Below are 25,192 nucleotides of genomic sequence, written 5' to 3' on the forward strand. Positions count from 1 at the left end.
AGGGACGAATCGATTGGTATCCACCACCGATGAATAGAATAACCCACAGCAGTAGCAGCAGCATCCAGCAGCGCTATATGGATGTTATATATATATAATAATAAGAGACTCACCTATATATTTTAGAGATATAAATCCCCGCACGCTGGCTTGAAATTGCTCTATAGAGTTTCTGCTGAGACTGTACACACACTCGGAAGCATCAAGCATCCAACTTCGTCCTAATGTATAATTTATATAGGGTATATATGTAGGCCTTCATTACAATGCATATATACAGCACACCCCGGGGAATTTCAAGGGATATATTTTTATCAAAGTGCATTGTCCTGTATACCGTATATAGATGTCAAAGTATTAGAAAGATTATAGAAATATGGCGAAGCAGATTTTATTATATTGGCCCTGTGATGCCGAACTCTCTTGGCTCTTGCATCTCAATCTTTATTTTTTATTTTTTAAATATTGGAATAATAATGGCAAAGAAAAAAGTTTATAGGACATTTTTTTATTTGAATATTTCTTCTTGGAGACATCAAAATAGGCGCACATGTATAAAGGCATCGGGGCAATGGATCTTGAATAAAAAATGACCGGTTGACGTTTTATACATATCTGACGGGGGAAATAAAGGAGGTGTATAAAATATTTTATAGTATGGTGGCCATTTCATGCAGAGTTTTTCGCTTGTTTAGAGATTTTTGCCAAGAATAAGATATAGAGCAGACAGACACCCAGCAATAAAACAGTCCAGCATGTACACAATTATACGCAACGTTCTCTTTTTATTTATACAGACGTAAAAAGAAGACGTGATATTTTTTAAAAAAGGTCGGCCATTTAAAAAACTTTTTCATGCATTTATTTCACTTCTTTTGGCTTCCTGGTAAACTTTGCGGCTGTTTCGGTCTTAAAGATTTTAATTGGGGGTTTTGTTGCAAATTTTATAGTTTGATCTCGACTGTGGTAGTGAGGCTCAGTGTAACTTGTTGAGACGAATTGTTTGATCAATCCGCCTCAAAATAATCCCGATCCGTTCAGTGGATGGTGAGAAAATCGATTTGATTGTTGAGCGGTAGGATTCGATCAATTTTTAATTTATATCGATATCTTAACAATGACTAATTAGAATACTGAATAGTAGTGTCGTCTGCTATCTTTGGTTTTGCTAGTTTCGAAATGGTGAGACCACGAAGCATGCCAGGAAATTTGAGATTTTGAAGAAAACGGAACGATAACTCTTTTGAAAATGTACCTGGCTGCACGAAAAGACAAAAAAAAAAAAATAAAATGACTAAAATGTTTGATGAACGTGATGTGTTGAAACGTGTGATGTGTGTAAACTTTGGTGTCGTGACTCTCCATGCTCTCCACTCGATGCTTTTTGGCGGGTAAATGTGTAACTTAGAATTACAAATGCAAACATTGTGAGAGCTTTATAGTTAAGTTAAACCTGTTCAAAATTTGTGAAATGTTACTTGCTGACTTGCATGTAAGCCCCTTTTCGATGAATGGCAGTTTTCACTATCTAACTTTTTTCTTTCGTGCAGATTTGAGGCCTGAGCCAGTCATCGTAACTACAAGATGTGCTGCAGTTCTGCTTGTGTCGAGTCTGTCATCAGTCTATCTTTTTCACCTGTCATCACCAATATCTCAGCATCATCGCCTGGGTATAATGATTTTCGTTATTTTTATTAACCTTATGACCTGCTAGATGTTTCGATTATTCATGACTTGCACAATTGTAGTGTTTTTCAAGAAAACCTATTTCAGGAAAACCTTCAATTCTCCCATTTGTTAGAATTTGGGTTGAATGTTTCATTTTTTACTTTTCCTGTCTTGTTGTTTCTGTAAACATTTTTCGTAACCCAATTTCTATTTTTCATTTCCAGATAAACAGCATCCTGTTCCATTGGAGTAACTACCGTTTCTCTTCTTCCCCCTTTCTTTCAAATGTCCTCGTGTACACCCATGTGAATGTGGGGGTATTCACGAGGGCACCCTTTCAATTTCCTATCCCTGGTGTAGTTCAACTCTTTTCAGCGGATGGATGGATGGATCACTTGTTGATTTATGCCTGACCGTATCATCCCAAGCTTAAAGGTAGGACAACATTTCTCTCTATTCTTTCGTTTTGATTTTTGGGTGGCGTTTCGTGATCATAGTACCACGGAGTGACGATTATTCCTGAGAGCTAGGCTGTTGATTGGATCTGTTTTTTTTTTCCCCGTTTTTGTTTTTACTCAGTTCATTTTAAATAACTCTTTGCGGGTGATGCGAAAACGTTCTGTTTGGTGGCTTTTTTATTTTTATCTCTCGGCTCACACACACACACACACATTTCCGCCAATAAATAAATAACTCTTGCTGAGGAAATTTCATTTCCTCAGCATCTTTCTGTCCGTCTTCTTGTCCGTTTTTTTTAAAATTCATGTCGTTTCTCTATTTATAGGCCAACAAGTCTAGAAATTTGACAAATTGTCTCGTTGGTTCCTTCTCGTCCGTCGTACAATTCCACGAATAGCGCAGCATTAAATCGTTTCTTTTCTGTTTCTCCACATCCATCGTGCATATTATAATTTGTCCATTTTTCTGGCAGATTTGTCAAACTAAAAAGTGGTTCTGGCGTATTATATACGCACATCAAAAACGCGCATGAATGAATGAATGAATGGGGAAAAAATAGAGAGAGAAGTTGCAAGCACTGGCGTCTGAATAATAACAAATGTTGGCTATTGAAAAAAGAAGTTCAGGGGATACACACTCGCCTCATTGTACTCTTTCTCTGATATATAGATATACACACACGCCAAATCCAAGTGCCGCCTCCCACTTTGTGGTGGTGGTGGGACTGGGTGGCACAGCCCGCAGGATTTTTGCGTCATCCTCTTCAAGTGTGGGCTCATACTCGTAACATCGTTCAACCCGACGTCATTTCCAGTTTTGTCATTCATTTTATGCAGTTTTTCTTTTTTTTTTCTTTTTTAAAATTTCGGTCTAGGGTGCAGCTTCCTGTATATTTATTTGAGTAGATAGATATAGATATCATAAATATCTACAGGAATGACGCAATGTAGGATAGATGCGCGATATCGTCCTCCGCACATCACATTACTCTCGATCGCCCTGGCGTTTCGGTTGTCGTACACAAGGAATATATAAATATTGGATTCGATCTCTCTTGGCACTATACATGGCCGTGCCCGCCGTGGAAGCATTTTCACTCTTATATCTATTAGATATAGGTTTGACCTTTTGACTTGATTTTTTTTCCTTCTAGATATAAGATGAGATCGTAAAAAAAAGGGCGTTATTGTATTAGATGGAACCAATTTGTACCTAATAATATCTAGAGAGAGAGATTGGATGACACGTGAACTTTGGCTATAGGTTTTTTTCTTTTGAGATTATTCCCAGATGAGCATCGAGGACGCACACAATGCAATTGATATCTCGCGTTGTATAGATACCCCCAAAAACATGAGTCAGCTATCCCTGGCAGCTCGGCTATACAACTCGGCTAATCAGAATAGATGTGCAGGAGAGTTTCTGTGTAACGCAATTATATGTGTAGACACTCGCGGAAAGAAATCAGCAACAATCCAACCAGGGAGCAGCAGCAGCGTCAGCCAATGTGATATGGTTTTGTGTAATATCATCTATCTACTATATCTATTTCATTGCTTTGCTGAAGGTTATCCAAATAATTAAGCGACAAATTGGACTAATCAATTGAATTGAGGACCCCCTGCTGCTGCTGCTATTTCTTGCTGCTGATATTTCGCGTGAATTTTCTCTGTTGCCAAGTCGATGTGATCCACGTGCCGTTATGATTGACCTGTCGTGGCGTGTATAACCTTCACACAATTTTCATTTCAGATTTTTTTTTTGGTCTTAGACTTTTTGTGATGGATTCAAGTTTGGCCAATAGAGGTGCGTGATTTCATACGTCTGTGTAACTTTGATTGATTGAGGAAGATTTTCAAAGTGTTGATTTCATCCATTCTAGACAGAATGGGTCGACATTTGGAGACGTGTAAGAGCCAGCAAAGAAGCGGAGTCGACTTGTATAGTTCTCTAATAAATAGACGTAATAGCAGCAGCAGCAACAGCAGCTCTCCACTGTCGGAATGAGTGATTTATTGAGTGTTGCTTCTTGTTTCCTTGGCTATTATATCTATTTTTATTCTTCTTCTTTTTATAGAGATTAGTTGTAGTGTTGCTGATTTGAACTCTCGACAGTCTCTTGGACACTAATGATCAGCATCCCACTCGTCGCCCCATTTGATATGGAATGTTTTATTATAAGAGCCCGCCAGCCCTATTTAGGCAAATCACTTGAACTGCCAAATAAGCTTCCTTCTTTAATTTTATTTATTTTTTTTATATTTTCCCCCCCATTCGTCAGTTTATTTCTCACTATTACAAATCCCGCCGTGCAATGGAACGAATCAATCAAGTACTCTATTGCGTCTAGTCTAAAGAAAAGCTCTCACACTCATCGACTTACGTCATCCTATCAATATTTCAGATACAACCAAGTGCTGCCGCCTCGCCCTTATCACATAGATCCTCCAAAAGAATTGTTTTCTTTCCACCCCTTTAGATTGTGTCGAGTGCTGTGTGTGTGTGCTAATGGCTCCATTACACCCGGCTCTTTTGTCTCTCCTCTCTCTCTCTCTCTCGGCTTGATGATGCCCTTCATCGCCACCCCTTTCATTCTTCTCTAAACAAGTTTGTTTTTTATTATTATTCTTTTTTTCTTTCGAGAGTTTTCTCCCCCACATTTCTTTTATGTGTGTAGAACACAGCAGCAGCAGCAGCGCTGGCGCGTCGCTTTTCCCTTTCTTACAGCACCAGCAGCGGCTCGATCAATACTACTCTTCTCCGTCTATCTAGACGGCGTGCAGTGCTTTCTCTCTCTATATATATAAGACGTGGCTGCTGCTGGCCGAGTCCACAACTCCCATCAGCAGCAGCTCATCTCTCTCTTCTCTTCTCCTGCGCTCAAAAAAGCTTCTACACAACTCTAGATAGGTTTTTGTACTTTATCGGCCGCCCAGCGCGTGAAAAAGTTTTTTTTTTTCCTTTTTTTTTTACGTAATGACGATGGTGCTGGCGCCTCGATCCTTGTGATATCAAAAGAGAGGGAAAAAAGGGAGTTGATGGGTTACATCTAGCAGAGTCCACGACCCTAATACAGTTTCTTTTTTCTCGCTGCTGGTGGTGGAGGGGAGGCCAAAGTTGTTGGATGAAAGCCCGAGCAATCATAACTATCCGTGCTCATCTTTTCTTTCTTTTTTTTCCTATAAAGAAGAGAAGCCTTTTATTCTTATTAGATTTCAATTGTTGTTTCATTTCATTTTCAAGTTTGTTTGATTTTTTTAAATTTGGAAATGATTGAAAGTTGGATGATACATTTAGGCACCGTAACATGTTTGATCAATGTAAATCAATCATCGATTTGTATATCGAAATGATATCAGACGGGTGTAAAGGAATGCTGGCTGATATTATTCTATGGGCATGTGTCTAGATTGATAGACGGCGGATGAGGAATCTAGAAAGGATGTGATGTGTGGCGATGAGATTACACTACGCCGACCACCGTCAATGGATTATGGATTAGATAGATTCTTATTTTCCTATTTTTTTTCTTGGTTGGGGGGTTCTTGTATTATTTGCCAAGGATCAAGTTGATGTCTCATCTGTACACGTCTCTCCGTTGTGCTGAAGGAAAATCATTTCCTATACGCAGCTCTATACATAAACCGAATTTCCCGCGTATGGGTCCATTATCATTTGCGGCCCATCACATTATGATCATCCCTTTGTGTGTTCACTAGATCGGCGGATGGAAATGTAGTAACTTGTGCCCTGCGGTTGTTATTATCTATCCATCTAAACAATCGTGAAACATCATCAGGGTCGGGGGGGATGTATGAGATAACAAGTTGTCAGGGATACCAATCATCGCTGCTATTTGATGTTTGATGTCTTGTGATGACTTGTGCTCTTGTCCTGGATGGAAATCAACAGCCCAGCTGGTGCCAACAGAAATACTAGACCAGTAATACAACATACGTACGTACGTACGTAGATACAGGATAAAGAGATGATTAGTAATTCATGGCCACAGTTGATTGAGCGCGCCCATCCACCGCTCCGCCCTATCAAAACATGTGTACACGCTTTAGAGACGTCCAGACTCCAAATCAATTGATGTGTAAATAAATGAAGGCGGTCTCCCTCTAGTGGTCGGGCTGGTACACATTGATCAACTCGTGTGTGTTGGCCCCATCAGCAGCCATCTCATTTTGTCGGGAGTTGATTCGAATTAAAGTTGAGTTTATTTTTTCGCTCTCTACAAATGTATAAAAGGTTGGCCATCAAATCTTTGATTGCGAATTCGTGTAGGCTATGTGGCAACAACGAAAAAAGGTCCCCTGTTTTTATGTATCTCAACAGGACACGGCACCGCTCTTAATTTGAACAGAGCGCTCGTGTATCTTATTTTATACAGTCCGTCTGGCAATATGTATGGGATACGCATCTATACAGACGACAAACGACACAACACGTGCAATATAAATAAACAGTCGTCGTCTGTTTTAGAACTATACTATACAGAGGAAAGACTTTCTTTTCTTTTGTTTTATGGATGTGTGTGTGTGTGTGGACAAACGTTGAGTCCAGGAATATAAAGACGACGGCAGAAAGAAATATATATTATAGAGTCTAAATGCGATGAGGATATATGGCTGTACTCTGTACTGTATATACGCTGGCGTCTCGTCATCAAAACCACCCAAGACGAGGCTGCTGGAAAAAATAAAGGAATAAAAGGTACATACTGAAGGCCACACAAACTGCACTATAGCTGTATAAAAATATAGGCTACACTTTCCATTTGATGTTGTGAATAAAAAGGCAAAAGTATACTTTCTTTTTCCATAGTCTTGTATATATTCCTTGTAGCGAACAATATAGAAAGCGGATGGTGGTGCTGGTGCTGGCTGGCTGGCTGGCTACTTTATTATATAAAAGCTGCCAGGAGAGAGAGAACTGGGTCGTCAATCGTAATCAATCCACCAGACCACAGCAGGGCTGGGTGCGTTTGAGACGAGGGAAATTGGATTTGATCAAAAGTTAGACTAGGTGGCGGTGGCGATGCTATATGTATATATGTAATAGATCTACATCAATCTGATTATCAATAGACATATTGACTGTTTAAATCTATATAGACGATGATTGATGCCAGGATATAATAAAGTTTGGTATAACCAAAAGGTCTAACAAATTCCTTTTTTTTTTTTTTGAGCCTCTTATGTTATTTATATACTTTGGGCTTTGCTGGGTAGAACTACATATATAAGAATGTTTTTGGAAATACAAAGTAGATTTAGCCCTCTAGATAGATAGATCTAATACCATGTTTTAATCCTTTTGATTTGATCGCCATCTTTGACGTTGATTTCTTTCCCGTCTAAATATTATCCAACACACAATCGTCTAGATATTAAACCAAATCAATATCTATTGCTTCCTCCTCCTTGGGGGGTAGAATAGCAAAGAGATTAGACATGTCTATGCAATCTCTCCATCAGCAGCATAGCCTCGAAATGAGAGTAAATATCCCTCCCTGCACACACAAGAATGACATCATATGTAGTGCATTATAAGACGATGGCAAATCTTTGGGGCTTATATGTATGTAGACATTGCTGCGGGACATATTCACTTCATTTTTCTGTCCGAAACCAATCCAGCCCCCCCTCTGAGACTCTGCTATCTTGTATAACATAAATGTGTAGGCCCTTGTATAACAGCAGCAGTTCTATTATCAAAGCCACAAAGGGGGGAGCAAAAAAAAAAAAATATGTCTAAATCTATATAAGAACCTTTTCTGTAGTAGGTATATAGTACAAGCGGAATATCAAAACTCAATTCCAGCAGCAGGTTTTCTCTCCGGTATATATTCGCCGGCCCGTCTCTCTCTCTCTCTCTGCGGATGTCAATAACACAGACACATTCTCGATGAAGTGCGCTAGGAGCTAGGAGGCTATATAGATGGGAAAAAGGGACGACGACGACGACCGGAGGAAATAATATCAAAAGAATCGAAAGAGGAAAAAAAGGGAGTGATTACTTTTCTCTTTCCAACATCAGCCAGCAGCTATCGAAATTGATTTCTGGGCTATATAGCTCTAGCTCTATATATATACCGGGGAAATCGAGAGAGAGAGAGAGAAAAAGGGGACTTGAAATGTCAATGAAACGACTTGAAGAGTCTCTCTTCTCACATGAACACCTCCTCTCCAGGGAGAGGAATGAAATAATAATAATAACAAAAAAAGAAAAGGATGTTACATATAGGAGAGACAAAATAAAAGTGAATAGTTGCGATTCGGGTGTATTATTTGAATTCAGTCCAATTCGCCGAATTTTTCCATCTTATGTAGGCCTACATATAATGCAGTACATAGAATTATTGGGGGGGATATAGAAGCGTGGAAGGGCGTGGTCTAATTGGTTCAGGCCTTAAAATGAAGTTTTTCCCCCTTTTTTTGATTTATAAAAGGCAGCAGACTGAATCAAAAGAGTTTGGCATCTAACGAAATGAAATTTATCTCTTCCGTTCTCTATATGTACATGCAGGAGATTGCCGCTTGTACGCGAGGCGCTCCTGTCCAACTTGTTTTTTAGCTCCCCTATCTACTATGGCTGCTGGCCTTTTGATATGTAACATGTACAACGCGCGGGCGTCATGCATATAGAGGAGGAGAAGCCAGCCCAGGAGCCAGGAGCAACTTTTTCTTTTTTTCTGTGTGCTGGCCATATATTTTAGATTTGATCCCCGGCTCCTTTTGCAAATTGGCCCCTCAACAGGAGCCAACATATATATTTCGTGGCCAGCAGCAGGTCGTATATGTGGCTGGGCACGTGTTGTGTAATATATAGCATCACCCCCTTTTTTATATAGACGTGATTTCCATTAGTCTCGGCCAGCAACTGATGAGTCTAAGGAGCCAAGATCAAAAGGGTTGCGATAGATATACTTTGATAGGGTTTCTCTCTCCTTCGTAATGGAAAGAACCCAAAGGAGCCGGCTATCTAGGGGAAATCAGGAGCCAGGAGCATTTTCCTCCTCCTTCTCTTCGGGGAGTCTTTTTTTTCGTTTGGGCTTCAAGTCAGGAGTCATTCGATTAGCTTTTTTCTTTTATGTATAGCACAGCTCAAGTGGTCTCGGCTCCTTGGCTTGCTCCTGATGCCATCAGCACCGTACAGTCTATTTCATCCCTTTGACATTTTGAACTTTTCACATTTGGCGCGCTTTTCTTTGCTGCTGGACGGTCTACCCTCCCACCCAAAAAAGAAAAGAAAAAGAGGAAAGTTAGCAGCACTTTGGGTTGTGTGTCTATTGGGTGTCCGCCGCTGCTCCTGGCCAGCAATAAGGACTTTTTTTTTTCTCTAATATTTAACGCAGAGTGAAACGTCTACAAGACATGTCCCAGCAGCTGGGCTGGTTCATGGGCTGCTGGTCGCTCCTGACTCGATCTCGTTTCTTTTTCTGCGCATTTCCCAAATGGTCCGAGATTGGTCCAGCAGCGGCACGCGCAGTCTAATAGACTAAATAGATAATAGCCGGCCCATACCACCACCACCAACGCGTTGCTATACTGCAGCAGCACTCATCACTAAAAAGTTTCTTTTTTTTTTTTCTTTTTCTTTTTCTTTCCAGGATGTTTTTTTTCTTTTCTGGATTTCGCCTGGGCGTCTCTGCTGCAATCCCGCAAGGAAATCTTGGCCAGCAGCAATCGTCCCGTGTGTTACTTCACCCTGGTATAGTATAGTATTATTATACGCTGCGCTTTAATTATGTTTGATGTATGAAATGTAAGCCTGATGAAACAAGACTACATTTGATATGAGCCGGCCAATTTCGTTTGAGATTCGATTGAATAACAGCCTGGACAAAATATTAGACAAGTTTCAACTGTTGAGTTGAATAGAATTAAACCGGGGGGTTCGTCTGAGACACGGCCAATCTGTTCCATCCGCATCGGCTCTTGTTATTTAGTTGAGTGCAGTTTTCAATATCACGAGGCCTCTGGTCGATTTTGGCTGTGGCGCGCGCGTGCCGACTGCTGCTGGGATCGAGTCCATTGATTATTACATTTCCAGTAAATCGTACACCCAGATATTATTATGATATAGTACATGTCTTTATTTGTCTGTGTAATCAAGGGTATGTACACTGCTGGAAGACTGCTGGGTGGCCTTGGCCGTCTGCACGACACATCACTATTCAATTGAATAGACACAGCAAAGTATTAGATCTAGTATGTAGGTTATTACATGTCGACTGCATTTTCTTTTATAGGTCAAGGTGGTCATTTGATTCGCCGTCTTATTTGATTGCGCACAGGTGAATCAATCGAGGTACCTACGACCAGCAGCGATGCGAATTCCAACCAGAATATTGTACTGCAATAAATGAAACAGACTTGCGATTCTCCCTATTGGATTCCGACAGGGTCCCCTGGAGGGACTTTTTATAGTGGTGGTTTTGGTCTTAAAGATAATTGTTATTTGCGGGTTTCGTGGGGAATTGATTCTTTCATCTCGACTGTGGTAGTGAGGGCTCAGTATAACTTGAAGGAACGAAATATTAGATAATCTAAATAATCCCGATCCGTTTGCGGATGTCGAGCGAGGTTGAAAACAAACCGCTTCAATTGTTTTTGAATTTTGAGCGGTTTGAATTTGAGTTCGATCAGAGTGATAGAGAGTATACTCATAGTACTCTCTATCACTCTGGTTCGATTTTTCATGGTTTTATTATATCGATATCTGACAACAATGACTAATTAAAATATTAGTGTCGTCTGCTGTTCTCTGCGTTGCGTTTTACAAGTTTCGAAAATGAGAGTATGAGACCACGATGTTTGAGTTTTCAAAGAAAACGGAACGATAACTCTTTTGAAAATGTACCTGGCTTCATGAAAAGACAAAAAAAACAAACAAATAAAATGACTAAAATGTTTGATCTTCGTGTGATGTGTGTAAACTCTGGAGTCGTGGCTCTCCATGCTCTCCACTCGATGCTTTTTGGCGGGTAAATGTGTAACTAAGAATTACAAATGCAAACATTGTGAGAGCTTTATAGTTAAGTTAAACCTGTTCTAAAATTGTGAAATGTTAGTTGCTGACTGGCATGTAAGCCCCCTTTCGATGAATTGCAGTTTGCATCACTATCTAACTTTTTTCTCTCGTGCAGATTTGAGGCCTGAGCCAATCATCGTAACTACAAGATGTGCTGCAGTTCTGCCTGTGCTGATCTGTCATCAGTCTGTCTGTCTCACCTGACATCACTAACTATCTCAGCATCATCGCCTGGGTACAATGATTTTCTTTACTTTCATTAACCTGTGACCTGCTAGATGTTTCAATAATTCATGACTTGTACAAATGCAGTACAGGTGAACCTTAAATTCTCCTGTTTCTCATTTTCAACTCTTCCCCACTTGTTGTTTCTGTCAACATTTTTTCGTAACCCATTTCTGATTTTATTTCTAGATAAACAGCATCCCGTTCCATTCGAGAAACTGCAGAGATGTCGATCGAGTTACGGATCTCTTCTTCTTCCCTACTTCTTTGAATATCTGTGGATGCCTGGCTGTGGATTTCCCAGGCTTAAAGGTAGGACACCATTTCTCTCTATTCTTCCTTTTTCGATTATTTGGTGGCGTTTTTATCACATTTTGTTACGTAGTCACCCAATACGATTATTCTTTGAGCAAGGCCTTTGACTGGAACTGTTTTTCTCTTGCCATTTTTGTTTACTCAGTTAGGGTTCACTAAAAATCTTATTGTTAGAACGACTGAAGATCATCAGGCCCCGTTCACAACTTTGTCTGTAGGTAGAGAATTCAATTTTAAAAATGTTCTAACTTTAAACACTTGCCGTCACAGCGGCACCTCCTCGTAGAAACATGGGCGGGGCCTCTATGAAACTTGACAAATAGACATGTGCTGCTGGTTCGCTGAAAATAACTATAGGTCACTCTCGACGAGCCTTATATTCCCTGGAAGGGCTGACATTATTATTAGTCCTCATGTTTCTAGCCGACCATCAAATTCGAGTCGAGTTGAATTTCAAGAAATGCGCGGCCTCGTTATCTACAATTGGTTGACCATTATCTATAGACCATCAGCAGCCCGGGCCCGTATATAGTCTATATAGGCCAAATACAGCACTCTATATACCTATGCCTATAGCTAGTTATTGGGCAAGAAGCAGCAGCACGAGTCCATCGCTTTCGGGCGAATGTCAATTGCACGTCGTTTGTTTTGACAGCAATTTGTTGTATCGACGCAAAATATCTCAAATAGAAATCTTCCCAATTTCTCTCTTCTATGTCGTTCAAAGTTTATGAGGCCCTTATTATTGTCTATTTGATTTGGTTCTATTTATATCTCTAGATATATTTAGTCTTTGATTTGATTTGATTTTTTCGTCGCCAGCACTCATCCATAATAAAATTCCAACTTTTATGTATATAGAGAGTGCATCCGGGGGTCTATGTATATATGTAGATGGAAAAGACGTTTATAGACTTGTATTCAAAATCACCGAGAAGTTTGTAAGTAGAAGCAGCAGCTAGCAGCAGCAGAAGCAGAGAGTGCTGTGCAAAATAATTGATGGAAATTCCAAGGAGCCCAACTTTTCCATACGAAGACAAAAAGCCCAGCGCACATGCAAAGTCTTTTATGTATGAGCTCGTAGATATCTCTCCTTGTGCATATCAAGTATATTCTTACAGCAGCAGATATATACCTTTAGATATGTATTCACGCTAGATGCTGTGCAATGGCGGGCTATATACCTAAGCCGCCCCCCATATTGGTTGACTCCCAAGTTCGTCGTGATTCCGGTCAGTTTTTCATGTGATAGGCGAAATATAATGAGGAAAAAAAAAAGTCGATGGTCCTTATCCGATTTATAAGCCGAAGGGGGATATTTCACCAGCCTATTACATCTATACTCTTGACAGTAAACAATATCTATAGGATACCCGACCTTTAAATGGCTTATAGAAATGTCCAGAAAAATAATAATTGCGTCTATTTAATTGGCTTGTCTGTATAGAGCTCAGGTATTAGATTCGTCAATACAAAAAAGAGTAGATACAGAAACCTTTTTTCAATAGGAAAAAGCTGAAAAACAACATCCTCCTCCAAATTCAGTTGGGAGCGGAAAATTGATCTCGTGTCCTTTTTCTCTTATTTTTCATCCTTCTCGTTATATTGGAGTCATATACAAGAGACCAAGTACTATATATATATATACCCTGATGCGTGGCACATCGCTAATAAGAGCGAAAGAGAAGCCGGCAGCAGCAGCAGCCCATCAACTTGTCGCAACTCCTACGTGACATTTGAAAGGCTCCGTGCTAATGACGACCTGCTTCTCTTATTATACATTGTCTCTCTTTAGTTATATATATGTATTTATCATTCTTGGGGCTCAAATTTAGATAACAGAGTTCATCTAACTTTTGATTGAGACTCGTATTTACTTTTCTTTGTGCAATTTGTATAGCGCCGTGTAACTATAGTATTCCTATTAGTTCCTTCGTGTATTTTTTTCTATAGAAATACTAAATATCTAAACGATTTGCTTGCTGGCTGCGATATAATAGCGAATATTAAAAGGGCGCCGGATTCTTTCACCAGGGCGGGTCTATTATTAACGCGAATTCTTTATAGCGCAACGATTATTCCTTTTTTTTATTTTTTTATTTTTGAAAAAACGCCTTTTGTATGTGTATATTGGCCTTTATTAATTCTTTGTGTCGGAGGCCAATATGGTTGTAGGGTATACTACCTTTCAGTTATACACATAGGGGGTCTTTCTCCTGAATATAATGCGCGGCTTTCAATATGTGGAAAATTGGACAGAACTATGTGCGCAGCGATTTTTTTTTCTCGATTGGGAATCGCGCAGAGTAGGTGAATTCAAGTGTCACAAATCATTTCTTATTATTTAAAAAAAATTCTTTTTTCAAACAAAAATAAAACGTTTGAGTGTTGCAATGTTGACCGATAGATGGTGTCTGGTCGCAGATTGTTAGAGCAAAATTCAAAAATTCCAGCGCGCCAAAAAATGTCTAACCTTACCAAAAATTCAAAAAGCAAATGAAATCAATCACAGATTGAAATGTGTACGGCCTGTACAACCACTTTTGAATGTGGCAGTAAACTTAATTATTCGAAATGTCATTAATTAAGGTTTTAGGGTTGTAGAGAGCGTTTAGAGGCTTGTCTATACACCCCATGGAACAGGATGATGTGAAGAACGCAGCAGGCTTTTGTTTCTGAAAAGAATTAATTAATTTTGCGACATTCATGACCAACAACACAATAACGGGCTGAGCTGTGTACGGTAGGACTGGCTCGTTTTTTTTTCGCACGGCAGCCGCTAATGAGAAAAGGCTCCCGTCTCATTTCCGTGGAACTGTGTGACAGTCTCAATCTTTGAAATTTCTGTTCGCCGCACTTTTCAAAAGAACCCACTCCGTTTCAGCCGAGTCGCTTTTGTATTTCATCGGAGCATATTCATTACAATTTGTGATGAAGGAGTTTCAAAATGCGAGTCGAACCCCCCTTTTTTGTGTGTGTGTGACTGACTGCTGGATTGGATTTGCCAAACGGCAGCCGCCCGGATCGTCATTAGAGTTTTGCCCGTGTCGTTTGTGTTGACGGAACAGCGACGAAGCAGCGCAAAAAAAAAAAATGAAATTGATTAATCGATAAACGCAATCTAATATCGACTGCCAAATCGTCAGCGTTGTATATAATACGTACTACTACTGCTGTGGATGAAATTGGTTGATGGTTGATTGTGCGCAGGTAAATATTGTGTATAGAGACTCGACTGATTAATTCATCAAAGTTGTTGTGTTTGCTTTTACAACGTTGTACACTGGATTTGAGCAATCAACTCTCAAACCCGCCGAGAGCGCCGAGTTGATTGGCAACACGAAATGATTTTTTTTTCTTTCTTATCTGGGAGAGACGCGATTAATGTGATCATAAAGGCAACATTTATGGCCTCAGTAACACAGCGGGATGAAATGCGATGTAGTTTGATGTTGAGGTTTTGTGGCTGCACTTGGTCAGTTACCTTCCTTAATAACTCTGGCGGGTTTATTATACGCTACGAGTCCGTTGATTATTGCTGATGGATGTCGGCCTGTTCGTTTTCTCTTGAATTCTTTGAATTTGTTTCCAAGTTGGGCTCAATTGTGTAATCAATAAAGACTGTCACAAGGTCGAATAATGTCGACTTCAAATGTTCGAATCATATTTGTATTTCGCTACAAGATTGGATTTAAATTAACATTTCGATTATCGATGGATTCTAATAAGATGATTTTTTGTAATACGAAGGAGCTGGGGCCATGTAGGCTGGTGCTCTGTAAGCAGGAGGTGAATATGCAGGAGCTCTGTATGCTGGAGGAGAATATGCTGGTGGTGAATAAGCTGGAGCCCTGTACGCCGGAGCCTTGTAGGCCGGTGCGGAGTAAGATGGAGCCATGTACGCGGGGGCCATGGGTTTGTACCCGTATCCTGGATTGCCAGCCACCATCACGACGACCGCAGCCAAGAAACAAACGGCGAAACTCATCATGGACATCTGGTCGTCGAAATTATAAAAGGTCGAAAGCAATTAGTAACATAATGTCTTATAGAAGGTTAGAACTGTGAATAAAGATTTCTTTACCTTGACAGGACTTTTTAAAACAAGATTTGAGATTTGCAGGAAAGTGGAGTTGGCGGAAGCTAGAAGCTTGCTGATGTCGATGCTGAATCTTACTGGAGCCAAAAGTATTTATACTCTTCTCTTTGCATGTTCATTCAGACGTTTTGCGTGTTATTACCATCAACTCGCCATTTTACCGTTTCAAGATCAAGGTCTCAAGAAGCTATTGATATCCATTAAAGTGTGTGATTGGGTAATTGGCTGTGCGCTTTTGACACATAGGTCAATGACACCACTTAAACGTACAACGACTTGATTTTCCGCCTTAATCAATTACAGGTCATGACTCTATTCCAAGTTGTTTTTCATGTCCAAGTAAAACAACAAGGTCTCTTTTTTAAAGCTGAAGAAAAATCAATCACAAAGCAAACAGCGTTTTGCACAAACGTTTGAAATGTAACACTGATCGAATGTATATCCAATTTCCCAGTGATGCACTACGTTAGGCTGATATCATCGTTCAAATTAAAGGGCGAAAAGCATCTTCGCTCTTTTTCGCACGGAAACCATATTAGCATTCTGGGCTGTTGGCAACAAATAACCTAGGAAGGTATCTATGACTTATGCAAGGGCCCAGCTCGCCTGGGTATTAGATATGGGATCAAAACCTTGGATGGAACAGAGTGCTCGTGATCCATTTTCATTTTCCCGCGGGAAGAATGGGGCAAAAAAAAAAAAGATTTCGTTGCGATGCCTGAATATTTGCAACAGTAAAAGAGGCTTTTCGAAATGCCAGTCATTCCACGTCCTGTTAAGAGGAAATCCAAATAGGAATTATTCCTTTATTGCTGCGCAGTTCCTGTCGCTGATTTTATCTCGCCTCACCGTGGTTAATATTGAAAAATCTCTTTGTCGATTCATTCTCGCTGGTTGGTTATTAAACAACCACTCGGCTGACGTAATAACCAACAGACTGCTCTGCATACTGAACTGAGAAAGAAGATTCAAAGGTTTCACCATTCTCGAGGTTAAAATTTAGGAGAGCCAAATTGTTGATTGTTATTCATTTCCCGTTGATTCTTTTCCTTAATCCCAGCATCTTTTAATTTAATTTTTTAATTTAATTTTACAGTAAATGTTTAATACGACGAATGAAAATTGTTGACGATAAGAAATGTATTATTATATTAAAGTTGGCCACATGCCAAACATAATTTAGATTTAAATATATTCAGCATCGTGAAACTAATAAGACATTTTTTTGTAGTACGAAGGAGCTGGGGCCATGTAGGCTGGAGCTCTGTAAGCCGGAGGTGAATATGCTGGAGGAGAGTAAGCAGGAGGAGAATATGCTGGTGGTGAATAAGCTGGAGCCCTGTACGCCGGAGCCTTGTAGGCCGGTGCGGAATAAGACGGAGCCATGTATGCAGGAGCCATGGGTTTGTACCCGTATCCTGGATTGCCAGCCACCATCACGACGACCACAGCCAAGAAACAAACGGCGAAACTCATCATGGACATCTGGTCGTCAAAATTTTGAAGAAACAAAAAATGGAGAAGTAAATTATAACAAATAGACAAGTCCATTTTGGACGGCCTGTTTAATTACCTTTGACTTTTAAGGTGAAACAAGATCCGAATGAGAAGAAGAGGAGAGATGGAAAGCTAACAGCTTGAAGATGCTTGAACATACTAACGCCGAGAGTATTTATGCTGCACCGTTTTGTCTTCATTTGGAATGGCATACAGCAGCAAGGTATAGAGGACTAGGACGTTTCCGTGTTATTGGGTGCAATTCTAAGATCATGACGGTTCATTGACATGAGAAAATAATTGATCCCAAATGGCACATAGGTCAAACGACACAAGAATTATTTTTGGACGTTTCTAATGGCCATCGGTTGTACATGGCACGAGTCAGTTCTTATATTCTCATTTCTGTCTTTTTTCCTCTGAAAAGATTTCTAACTGACTAACATTTTTTTTTATAGTATCAAAGAATCCTGAATATGCAGCGCAATGCAAACGTTTAAGGTGCCAATGGTGTCCGAAATCGGTGATAACAAACAGGTAATACGCCCAAAGATTAATTGCAGAAATTATCATCATGTGCAGTCCTTGTATTGAATATGCATAATTAACCGAGTTATTTGATCTGTTATCATAGTAGTCAAGTTTATTTAACACCGGTGAGTATTACGTTGGAGATAGACGTGATTATTTTGGTAAAGGGTTATCAGGTTCCTCATTTGTTACGTCAGCTTATGAAATCAAAGTGAATCGAAACTCCAGCTAGGCCATTTTACGTCAATAAATCAACATTTCTAATCCAGAGGTAATCTTTAATTTTGATAGTGTATTACTATTAGTTTAAATCTATAAATTTTAGGGAAATGAAAATGATTGTTCAGAAAATTCCAATACATTGTTGTGCACAAAGTAATCTGGCAACGGCAGTGGCGCGGGAGAAAAATGTTTTCTAGTTTGGAGTTCTGGAGGCTTGAAAATTAGGAAACCAATTCGGTGTTTGCATATTGCCCAAGATGACTCTACACTTTTGACAACCACAAGCATTGTCAATGATGTCCAGGTAAATTGCATTTAAATCTTCAAACTTTTTCTTCTCGGCCACCAGTTCCGCTTCGACTTTGTTAAACTTGTCGTAGTAAAATTGACCACTAGATTTCTCGCGTTCGTAATCAAGAGTCACGGTTTTTAAGTCGTATTCGAGTGTTTCGATATCAGAGTCGAGCATTGCCAAAATTCGGTCCCTTTTCATATTTTCCACTTCCACTTGCATCTTCTCCACTAACCTTTCGTTCTCTCTGATCTTGAGAATCTGAATTTCTTTGTCATTGGTTTGTTCCACCACCACGATGGGCTAAAAAAAAAGAGATTTTCTTACTCTCTTGCATTATAACTTTATTAGAGCAATCAGTGAAACAGTGATACCTTTAGCACAATTTTCTGAATGATCAGCTGCTCAACGTAGAAATTCCTTCCATTTTTGTTCAACTAAGACCACAGTAATATCATAGACACAATTTGAATTTTTTACACGTAATCAATAAATTCTTACGTGAGTAACGACGATTGGCGTAACTCTAAGTGAAGCCCCATTTTGGCAGTTGGACATCATGGCCTCCAGTTTCTATTATTTTGTTGAAATTGAATTTTATTAGTGTAACTTTTTCTGTGAGAATAGAATTAGAATGTAAAAAAGCCTGTTTTACTTTAGATATCATCTCCAGGGCCTCTTTTCCAAAACTGGTGATTTTACTCTAAACGGATTCATAGTGAATTCAATGACTTTAAGTTAACAAACAATTTAGTTTCCTCCTACTTACATCACTAGCCTTTTCTGGTGGATTAATTTCATTGAGAAATCCAAACAATTTTGTCGTTAAGTGTTGCAAGCAATTCTCGTGATCTTGGAATGATTTTTCAGAGAGAGTGCTGAGCAATCTGTCTGGCTGGGGTTGCGCAACTTGCGTCAGAGTCACCACTACTAGAGTTGTTACAAAAATCAGTTTCATCAAGAACATTTCGTTCGCCATGGCTACCGATCTAAAATAATCACCAGGTGTTTTCAACGGAGACTTCTCAACTAACGCTAATCGCAAAGTGGTCGTGATTATGGCGACTCATTTCGTTCGTTTAGGAACGTGAATATTTCAGCCAAGTATGCTCAAATTTCAATTCGATTCACGTAGAAGAAAAATTGCAAGCGAAAACTTAATCCTTATAGTATTGTATTACTCAGAACAGCAAGGGTTGTAAGAAATGAGAGCAGGAAGAAAGCAACAATTTATAGGACACGCGTTTCCTAATGAATAGTCGGAGTGTTGACCGTAGTAGTTTTCCATAGGACTTCCGAAGTATTCGTTTCTTTTTCGACATTTCTTCCGGTGCTGAGAATATTCGCCCAGTTGTTTGGTGTTTGATTGTTTCTGCATCTTGTACATCCGCAAACATTGGTCAGAATTTCGTCATATTTTTCCTTGAGACTGGCGTATTTTTTCCTCTCTTCCTGCAACTCGAGGCTGCGCTGATTGAAGCGGTTGTAATAGAAGTTTCCGCTCTGGTACTCGTGATTTCGACTTTGAATCATCTGTTCTAATCTCACTTTCAGTTTCTCGATTTCGGCTCTTTTACTTGCCGCAAGACTTAACTTTTGCGAACCCAATTGTTCTTGTTCCGCTTTTTCTTTGGCTATTTTATTCAACGAAGCCTTCAGTTTGTCAATTTGTATTATGTTATCTACTTCCGCTCTCAATCTGGGCTAAAATGATGTAACAGATGAAACCAACTGGATCAAGTCCAAACCACTAACAATAAAAGCACTACCTTAATTTCAGTTTTCTGAATAGCCAGCTGCTCAACAAAGAAACTCTTTCCATCCATATTGAACTGTAGAATCAAGAAAAACGTTAATTTTTCAAAAATCGTGCTAAAAAATCCAATCCCCAAGTAGAGACTCACGTGATTAGCGATTTCGGGCGGAGTTGTTAGATTGATTCCTCTACATTTCAACATCAAATTAGTAATTTTCTAATTGAGGGGGGGAAAATGTGTTAATAACAACAGTGATACAGATTATGCGTAGAAAATAGTATGTTTTACTTTATTGATTATTTCTTCGACTTCTTTTCCAATAGCATTGAAGCCAGCCTGCCCAAAAGGGTCACAGTCATTAATATTTTAAAGTGCGCCATAGATGAAAAGAAAATTATTTGACACCTACGTTGTTGGCGTTTCCTGGTCGATTGAGTTTGACCATAGATTCAGCGAGCGACGTGTTCAAATAACTGATGCAAACTTCGTTGTTTTGAAACGAGTTTTCCGAGAGAGGACTCGCCATAAATCCTCCTTGATACTGAGCGTTAGCCAATGCCATCAAAACAGCCAGTCCCAACAGGAAAATTGCCTTTGCCATTGTTGGTGCCCGTGAAAAAGAAATAAAATATCCGACTTTAATATGAAAATTGTAATATTTAAAGCAGTCTCGAAACTATGCAGATGAATGAATTTCGTTCTAGCTGCTTCCTACTGAGAAATGTTTTCTCTACTAACGCAATTTGCGAAATGGCTAAAAGCTGTTCAATAGAAATGTTTCTGTTTGATTTTGAACGTGATTATTTTATTCGAGTGAGATCAAGTATCCTATCAAATCCAAATGTGAATAAAAGTGTCAGTTGTTAAGCAGAGCGTTCATGCGAATACTCCTTCTCCATGGTTTCAGTTACTCTAAACCTTTTTCTCTTCGTTGCCAGGACGCTGTATGGAAAAATAAGGAAAAACATTAGGTTCTGAGTAAATATGGAGACGTAGATCCATAATGGTTACTTTAAGGAATGTAGACTGATTTCTACGGATAGCACGAGGGAAAATTTAGCGCTAGAACTTGTGACTGTATAGCCCAAATCTCCCACAGCGACACTTATATTGCACATCACTTACGGAGGACAAACGTAAAAAAGTCGAATGATATATTTTTTTCAATCAAAGGGTTAATCAATTCAATAGATTCAGGGTATATCCTGTTTACGTCTCATTGATACCAAAGTCATTTATGTACGTCACCTTATCCTTGGATTTGCTGCTCTTAATCAATTGTTGTTGTTTTTTTAATACGAAAATAGAGGTCTATCTCGTATAGAAAATCGCCTTAATGAACCGAAACGAGAAAGCTATATTGTTGCCTGAAGGGACGAAAGATATCAAATAGGGTAAAATTCTATTAGAACTATTTGTGGCTTTAATGTATTCGATTATGTTGGATTTTACAGGAGATTGAGTCGTAATCGGAGTGGTCAGAGTTCGCCCCCAGTCAATCCGGTTGAACAAATTGCGGGAACTTCTTTTGATTATTCCATGGAAATTTGTGGGTACAAATGCTACTTAACTTGAAAATTTAAATTTTCATTATAATTTGTTGCTATTTCAATACGGATAGATTTGGATTTCGATGAAGTGCTGCCCAGTTTGGATCGTGGAGGGAATCATTCGTGTGGCTGATCTGATCACATATGTCAACATCTGACACTACATGGCAAAGCATTAGATCATTTCCAGCTGTCAGAAGCTTCTGTTTCAGTTACATTTATTTTTCAAGACATTTCTCGCTGCTAATTTGAGGTAAACTTGGGTTGTAGCTGACCGTTTTTATCCTGAAACAAAGTTCACTTGTTAGATTTTTGGAACCATATTTTTTTTTGTACTTTACTACTTTGCACATCTCTGAAACAATTATCGGCAGTTGCTGTAAGGAAATTTATTAGTAAAAACTGACAGTAACTGAAACAGCAACAAAGCTCACTTGTTCGCAATAACAGCATCTCGACACCATTTACCCCCGAGTTGCGCCTCCTCCATTCCTCCTTCATGGTAAATTCGAGTGTCTGTAACTTGTCGGTGATGTGTTCTATTCCGTGTACATGTTGGATAACCTTAATGTTTTTCATCGAACTTACAGTCTGAGGAAACGTGAAAGTCGTGCAGCCGACCGTCAACTATTTTGTTCAAATTCATTCCATTCTACTGAATGTGTCATCGAAATTAAACAGGTATCAACCAACACTAGCTTAGATCACCAACTCCAGAATGGATCTAACTCCCATTCCATTTTCTAGAGAGCCTTGGATAACTGATTGTGGTTTCATGTGTAAGTTCACTTAACATGTTACTGAACTTTCTTCGTTCAAAAAGGACAAGGACTATACAGTCAATAAGATTCCGTGTTTGCTAACCTGTTGGCTGCTACCCTTGAATCTCCCTGTTTGTCAACAACAAAAAAAGAGGTTCAGTATTGTGATCATGCTATCATAAATGGAAGTTGTGTTTACATTCAATTTAGAGAAGTTGTCATCTAATAGCAATGTTAACAATTTTATGTTTTCTTATTTAGATATGGCCTGTAAGACCAAATGTCTGGTTGTCACTCCAAAATAAGGCAATGACTACACGTTCAACGCGGATTATTCGTTTTGTCATCGAACTTGACTCATTCCATCTTCTGGATTGCTCAGGAAACCTGATTGGCGTTTTCTGTGTAACTTCATTGTCATGCCACTGAATTTAAATTTCGTTTACATTTTGTTTATCGATTTAGCCATTTAGGTAATGACCGAGAAGATGCGGCCTACATGAATATCATTTCGTCGGCCATTATCATTCGACTACCCAACCGGCTTCTACTACCCTGGTCTCAACACAGCAAGGAGTTTTACCCTTAAGATTTTTGGCTGTTCGCGATGTGAGATATTTCGTTAGACGAGATGTTGATTTTGGCGAGAAAAATATTGCGTGAGTAACTAATATTTTTTCTTTATATTTGATTCAATCTAAAGAGGTCACATAATTTTACTGCATTCATCGTCATTATACCCTTTCATTATCATTTCCATACTGCAGAGCTAAAACTGTCTTTTTGTAGGTCTGAATATTACTCATTGAATGATATATTGGTGAATATATACTCAAATGTCATATAAAGTGAGTTTTAAGCCATAACCATTTGGTATTCATTTTGAAATTGGTTTTTGTAGACCCATCCCCTGCAAAAGGAAAGGCCAGTTGGCCGCTCGAAGGTCACGGAGATCATTACGAAAACGTGCCATGCAGTGGTGTAGAGGTTGGGTGAGAACGACACGTGTTCATAACCATTTGGTATTCATTTTGATATTGGTTGTTGTAGACCCATCCCCCAGCAACGACAACCTGCAAAAGAAAAGGCACGTAAAACTTGTCAAAAAGAGGAAGGGTGAGAACGGGATGTGTTACATAACCATTTTCATTTTGATATTGGCTGTTGTAGACCCATCCCCAGAAACTTCATCCTGCAAAAGGAAAGGGCAGTCCGCCTTTCCTTCACATTCGAAGGTCACGGAGATTATTATTTAAAACGCGTCATGCAGTGGTGTAGAGGTTGAGTGAGAACGGGATGTGTTTCATCATTTTTAAGCAGCTGCAATAGCCGCAAGGCTTAAGAGGTGAGGGTGATCAAAAAATCGTATAAAACGAGAGAGAAAAGGCGAAGGTAAATCAGTTGAGGGAGCATCTCCGACACGGCAACAACTGCAGAGCTCTGTCTGTCAGTTCGCATCTATGGGTAAATATTCTGAATTTTACAAAGAGTGTGGTATATCAATCCTTCTTTTGTTTATGTGTGCTTGTTATAATGTAATATTTATATTTAAATTTATAATTGTCTAGTAAACTGTGGCGCCGTGCTGCTGTTGTGTGTTGAATCATTAATGGCTGGGTCGACTACTGGTGTACCGATGTCTTCTTGATATGGCGGATACCAAACCGCAACGCCACCGCCTTACTACCCAAAAGCAACTTACGCAACGACCAGTTCCTGCACCGAGGTCTTCAAGTACTACACCACTAAAGCACCAGAGTTTTATAGCACAACTTACGCTGCCCCGAGCCACTACACTGACGCCATGAAGTTTTACTGTGCCCCGAGTTACTACACCACCAAGGCGACGTAGCATGCCTACGCATGCTGCCCCATCCTACTACACCGAAGCTCCTAAGTATTACTCTGTTCTCATCTACTTATTGCACTGATTTTCCTAAATACTACTCTGTTCCCAGCTGCTACACCGAGACTCCCGCTGATTACTACACCGAAGCGGCAAAGTACTACTCTGCCCCGATCTACACAACCACAACTGAGGCGGCCAAGTATTACGCTGCCCCGACTCACTGCACAGAAGCTGCTCTTTCGTACAACGTTGAACAGAAATACTACACCGATGCTCCAGTTCACTACACCACGGCCTACGCTACACCACAGCCTCCAAGTACTACACCGAAGACGCCGTCTACAACAACGTATGCTGCCTAGTTTACTACACCGAGGCTCCCAAGTACTACATCACTAAGGCGTTGGAATTCTACACGTCTATGCATGCTGCCCCTGCCTACTCCACCGAGGCCCCGCATTACTACAACACTGAAGCGCTCAAGTACTACACTACAACCTGCGCTGCCCCGAGCTACTACACCTACGTCCCGGAGTATTACTGTGCGTAAAAGGAGTCGTAAGAAAAAAGAAGTGCCCGAACTGCAGTGCCCTATCTGTCACCAACTGCATTCCTCATCGCGATTCGCAATTATGGGTAAATATTCTTTTTCTATTTGTTAATATGCCTGTTAATACTAATGTTTCAAATTATTTTTGTTTAGTTTACTATGGCGTCGTGCTCCTATTGGGTGTTGTATCGTTGATGGCTGGGTTGACTGCTGGTGTAGCGATGTCTCCTTGGTATGGCGGAAACTGAACCGCAACGCCGCCGACTTCCTACACAACTAACGCAACAACCAGTTCCTGCGCCGATGTCTTCAAGTACTACACCACCAAAGCACCGGAGTTTTATAGCACAACTTACGCTGCCACGAGCCACTACA

The 25,192-nt window shown here is 39.8% G+C and overlaps 2 protein-coding genes and 3 long non-coding RNA genes across 6 annotated transcripts; 2 read left to right on the forward strand and 3 right to left on the reverse strand.

Moving 5' to 3' along the window:
* Positions 1 to 1,156: 1,156 nt before the first annotated feature.
* Positions 1,157 to 22,305, forward strand: LOC124202034. The gene is made up of 18 exons (XR_006877880.1): positions 1,157 to 1,391; positions 1,551 to 1,670; positions 1,893 to 2,103; positions 9,746 to 9,846; positions 11,285 to 11,404; positions 11,584 to 11,706; positions 15,460 to 15,728; positions 15,802 to 15,897; positions 17,040 to 17,331; positions 17,396 to 17,528; positions 17,627 to 17,688; positions 17,764 to 18,107; positions 18,162 to 18,362; positions 21,415 to 21,501; positions 21,562 to 21,656; positions 21,729 to 21,910; positions 22,032 to 22,159; positions 22,248 to 22,305. It is a non-coding gene; the product is annotated as an uncharacterized LOC124202034 (long non-coding RNA).
* On the reverse strand, positions 15,347 to 15,886 carry LOC124202037. Its single transcript, XR_006877884.1, has 2 exons — positions 15,794 to 15,886; positions 15,347 to 15,706 (listed from the first exon to the last, which is right to left on the reverse strand). It is a non-coding gene; the product is annotated as an uncharacterized LOC124202037 (long non-coding RNA).
* LOC124202033 lies at positions 18,252 to 19,379 on the reverse strand. The gene is made up of 5 exons (XM_046598297.1): positions 19,120 to 19,379; positions 19,006 to 19,053; positions 18,852 to 18,923; positions 18,725 to 18,787; positions 18,252 to 18,653 (listed from the first exon to the last, which is right to left on the reverse strand). Exons 1-5 carry the CDS (start codon positions 19,327 to 19,329, stop codon positions 18,252 to 18,254), a joined length of 795 nt encoding a protein of 264 aa, XP_046454253.1. The 5' UTR covers positions 19,330 to 19,379.
* Positions 19,508 to 20,863, reverse strand: LOC124202032. The gene is made up of 5 exons (XM_046598296.1): positions 20,517 to 20,863; positions 20,396 to 20,443; positions 20,255 to 20,323; positions 20,120 to 20,182; positions 19,508 to 20,054 (listed from the first exon to the last, which is right to left on the reverse strand). Exons 1-5 carry the CDS (start codon positions 20,706 to 20,708, stop codon positions 19,599 to 19,601), a joined length of 828 nt encoding a protein of 275 aa, XP_046454252.1. The 5' UTR covers positions 20,709 to 20,863; the 3' UTR covers positions 19,508 to 19,598.
* Positions 22,295 to 23,376, forward strand: LOC124202035. Of its 2 annotated transcripts, XR_006877882.1 has the most exons (5): positions 22,295 to 22,338; positions 22,405 to 22,572; positions 22,680 to 22,823; positions 22,884 to 23,077; positions 23,320 to 23,376. It is a non-coding gene; the product is annotated as an uncharacterized LOC124202035 (long non-coding RNA). The 2 variants fall into 2 exon arrangements; XR_006877881.1 differs by lacking the exon at positions 23,320 to 23,376 and having other exon boundaries at positions 22,884 to 23,312.
* The last annotated feature ends 1,816 nt before the right edge of the window (positions 23,377 to 25,192 follow it).

The sequence above is a fragment of the Daphnia pulex genome, chromosome 9 (genome assembly GCF_021134715.1).
Source record: "Daphnia pulex isolate KAP4 chromosome 9, ASM2113471v1".
NCBI lineage: Eukaryota > Metazoa > Arthropoda > Branchiopoda > Diplostraca > Daphniidae > Daphnia > Daphnia pulex.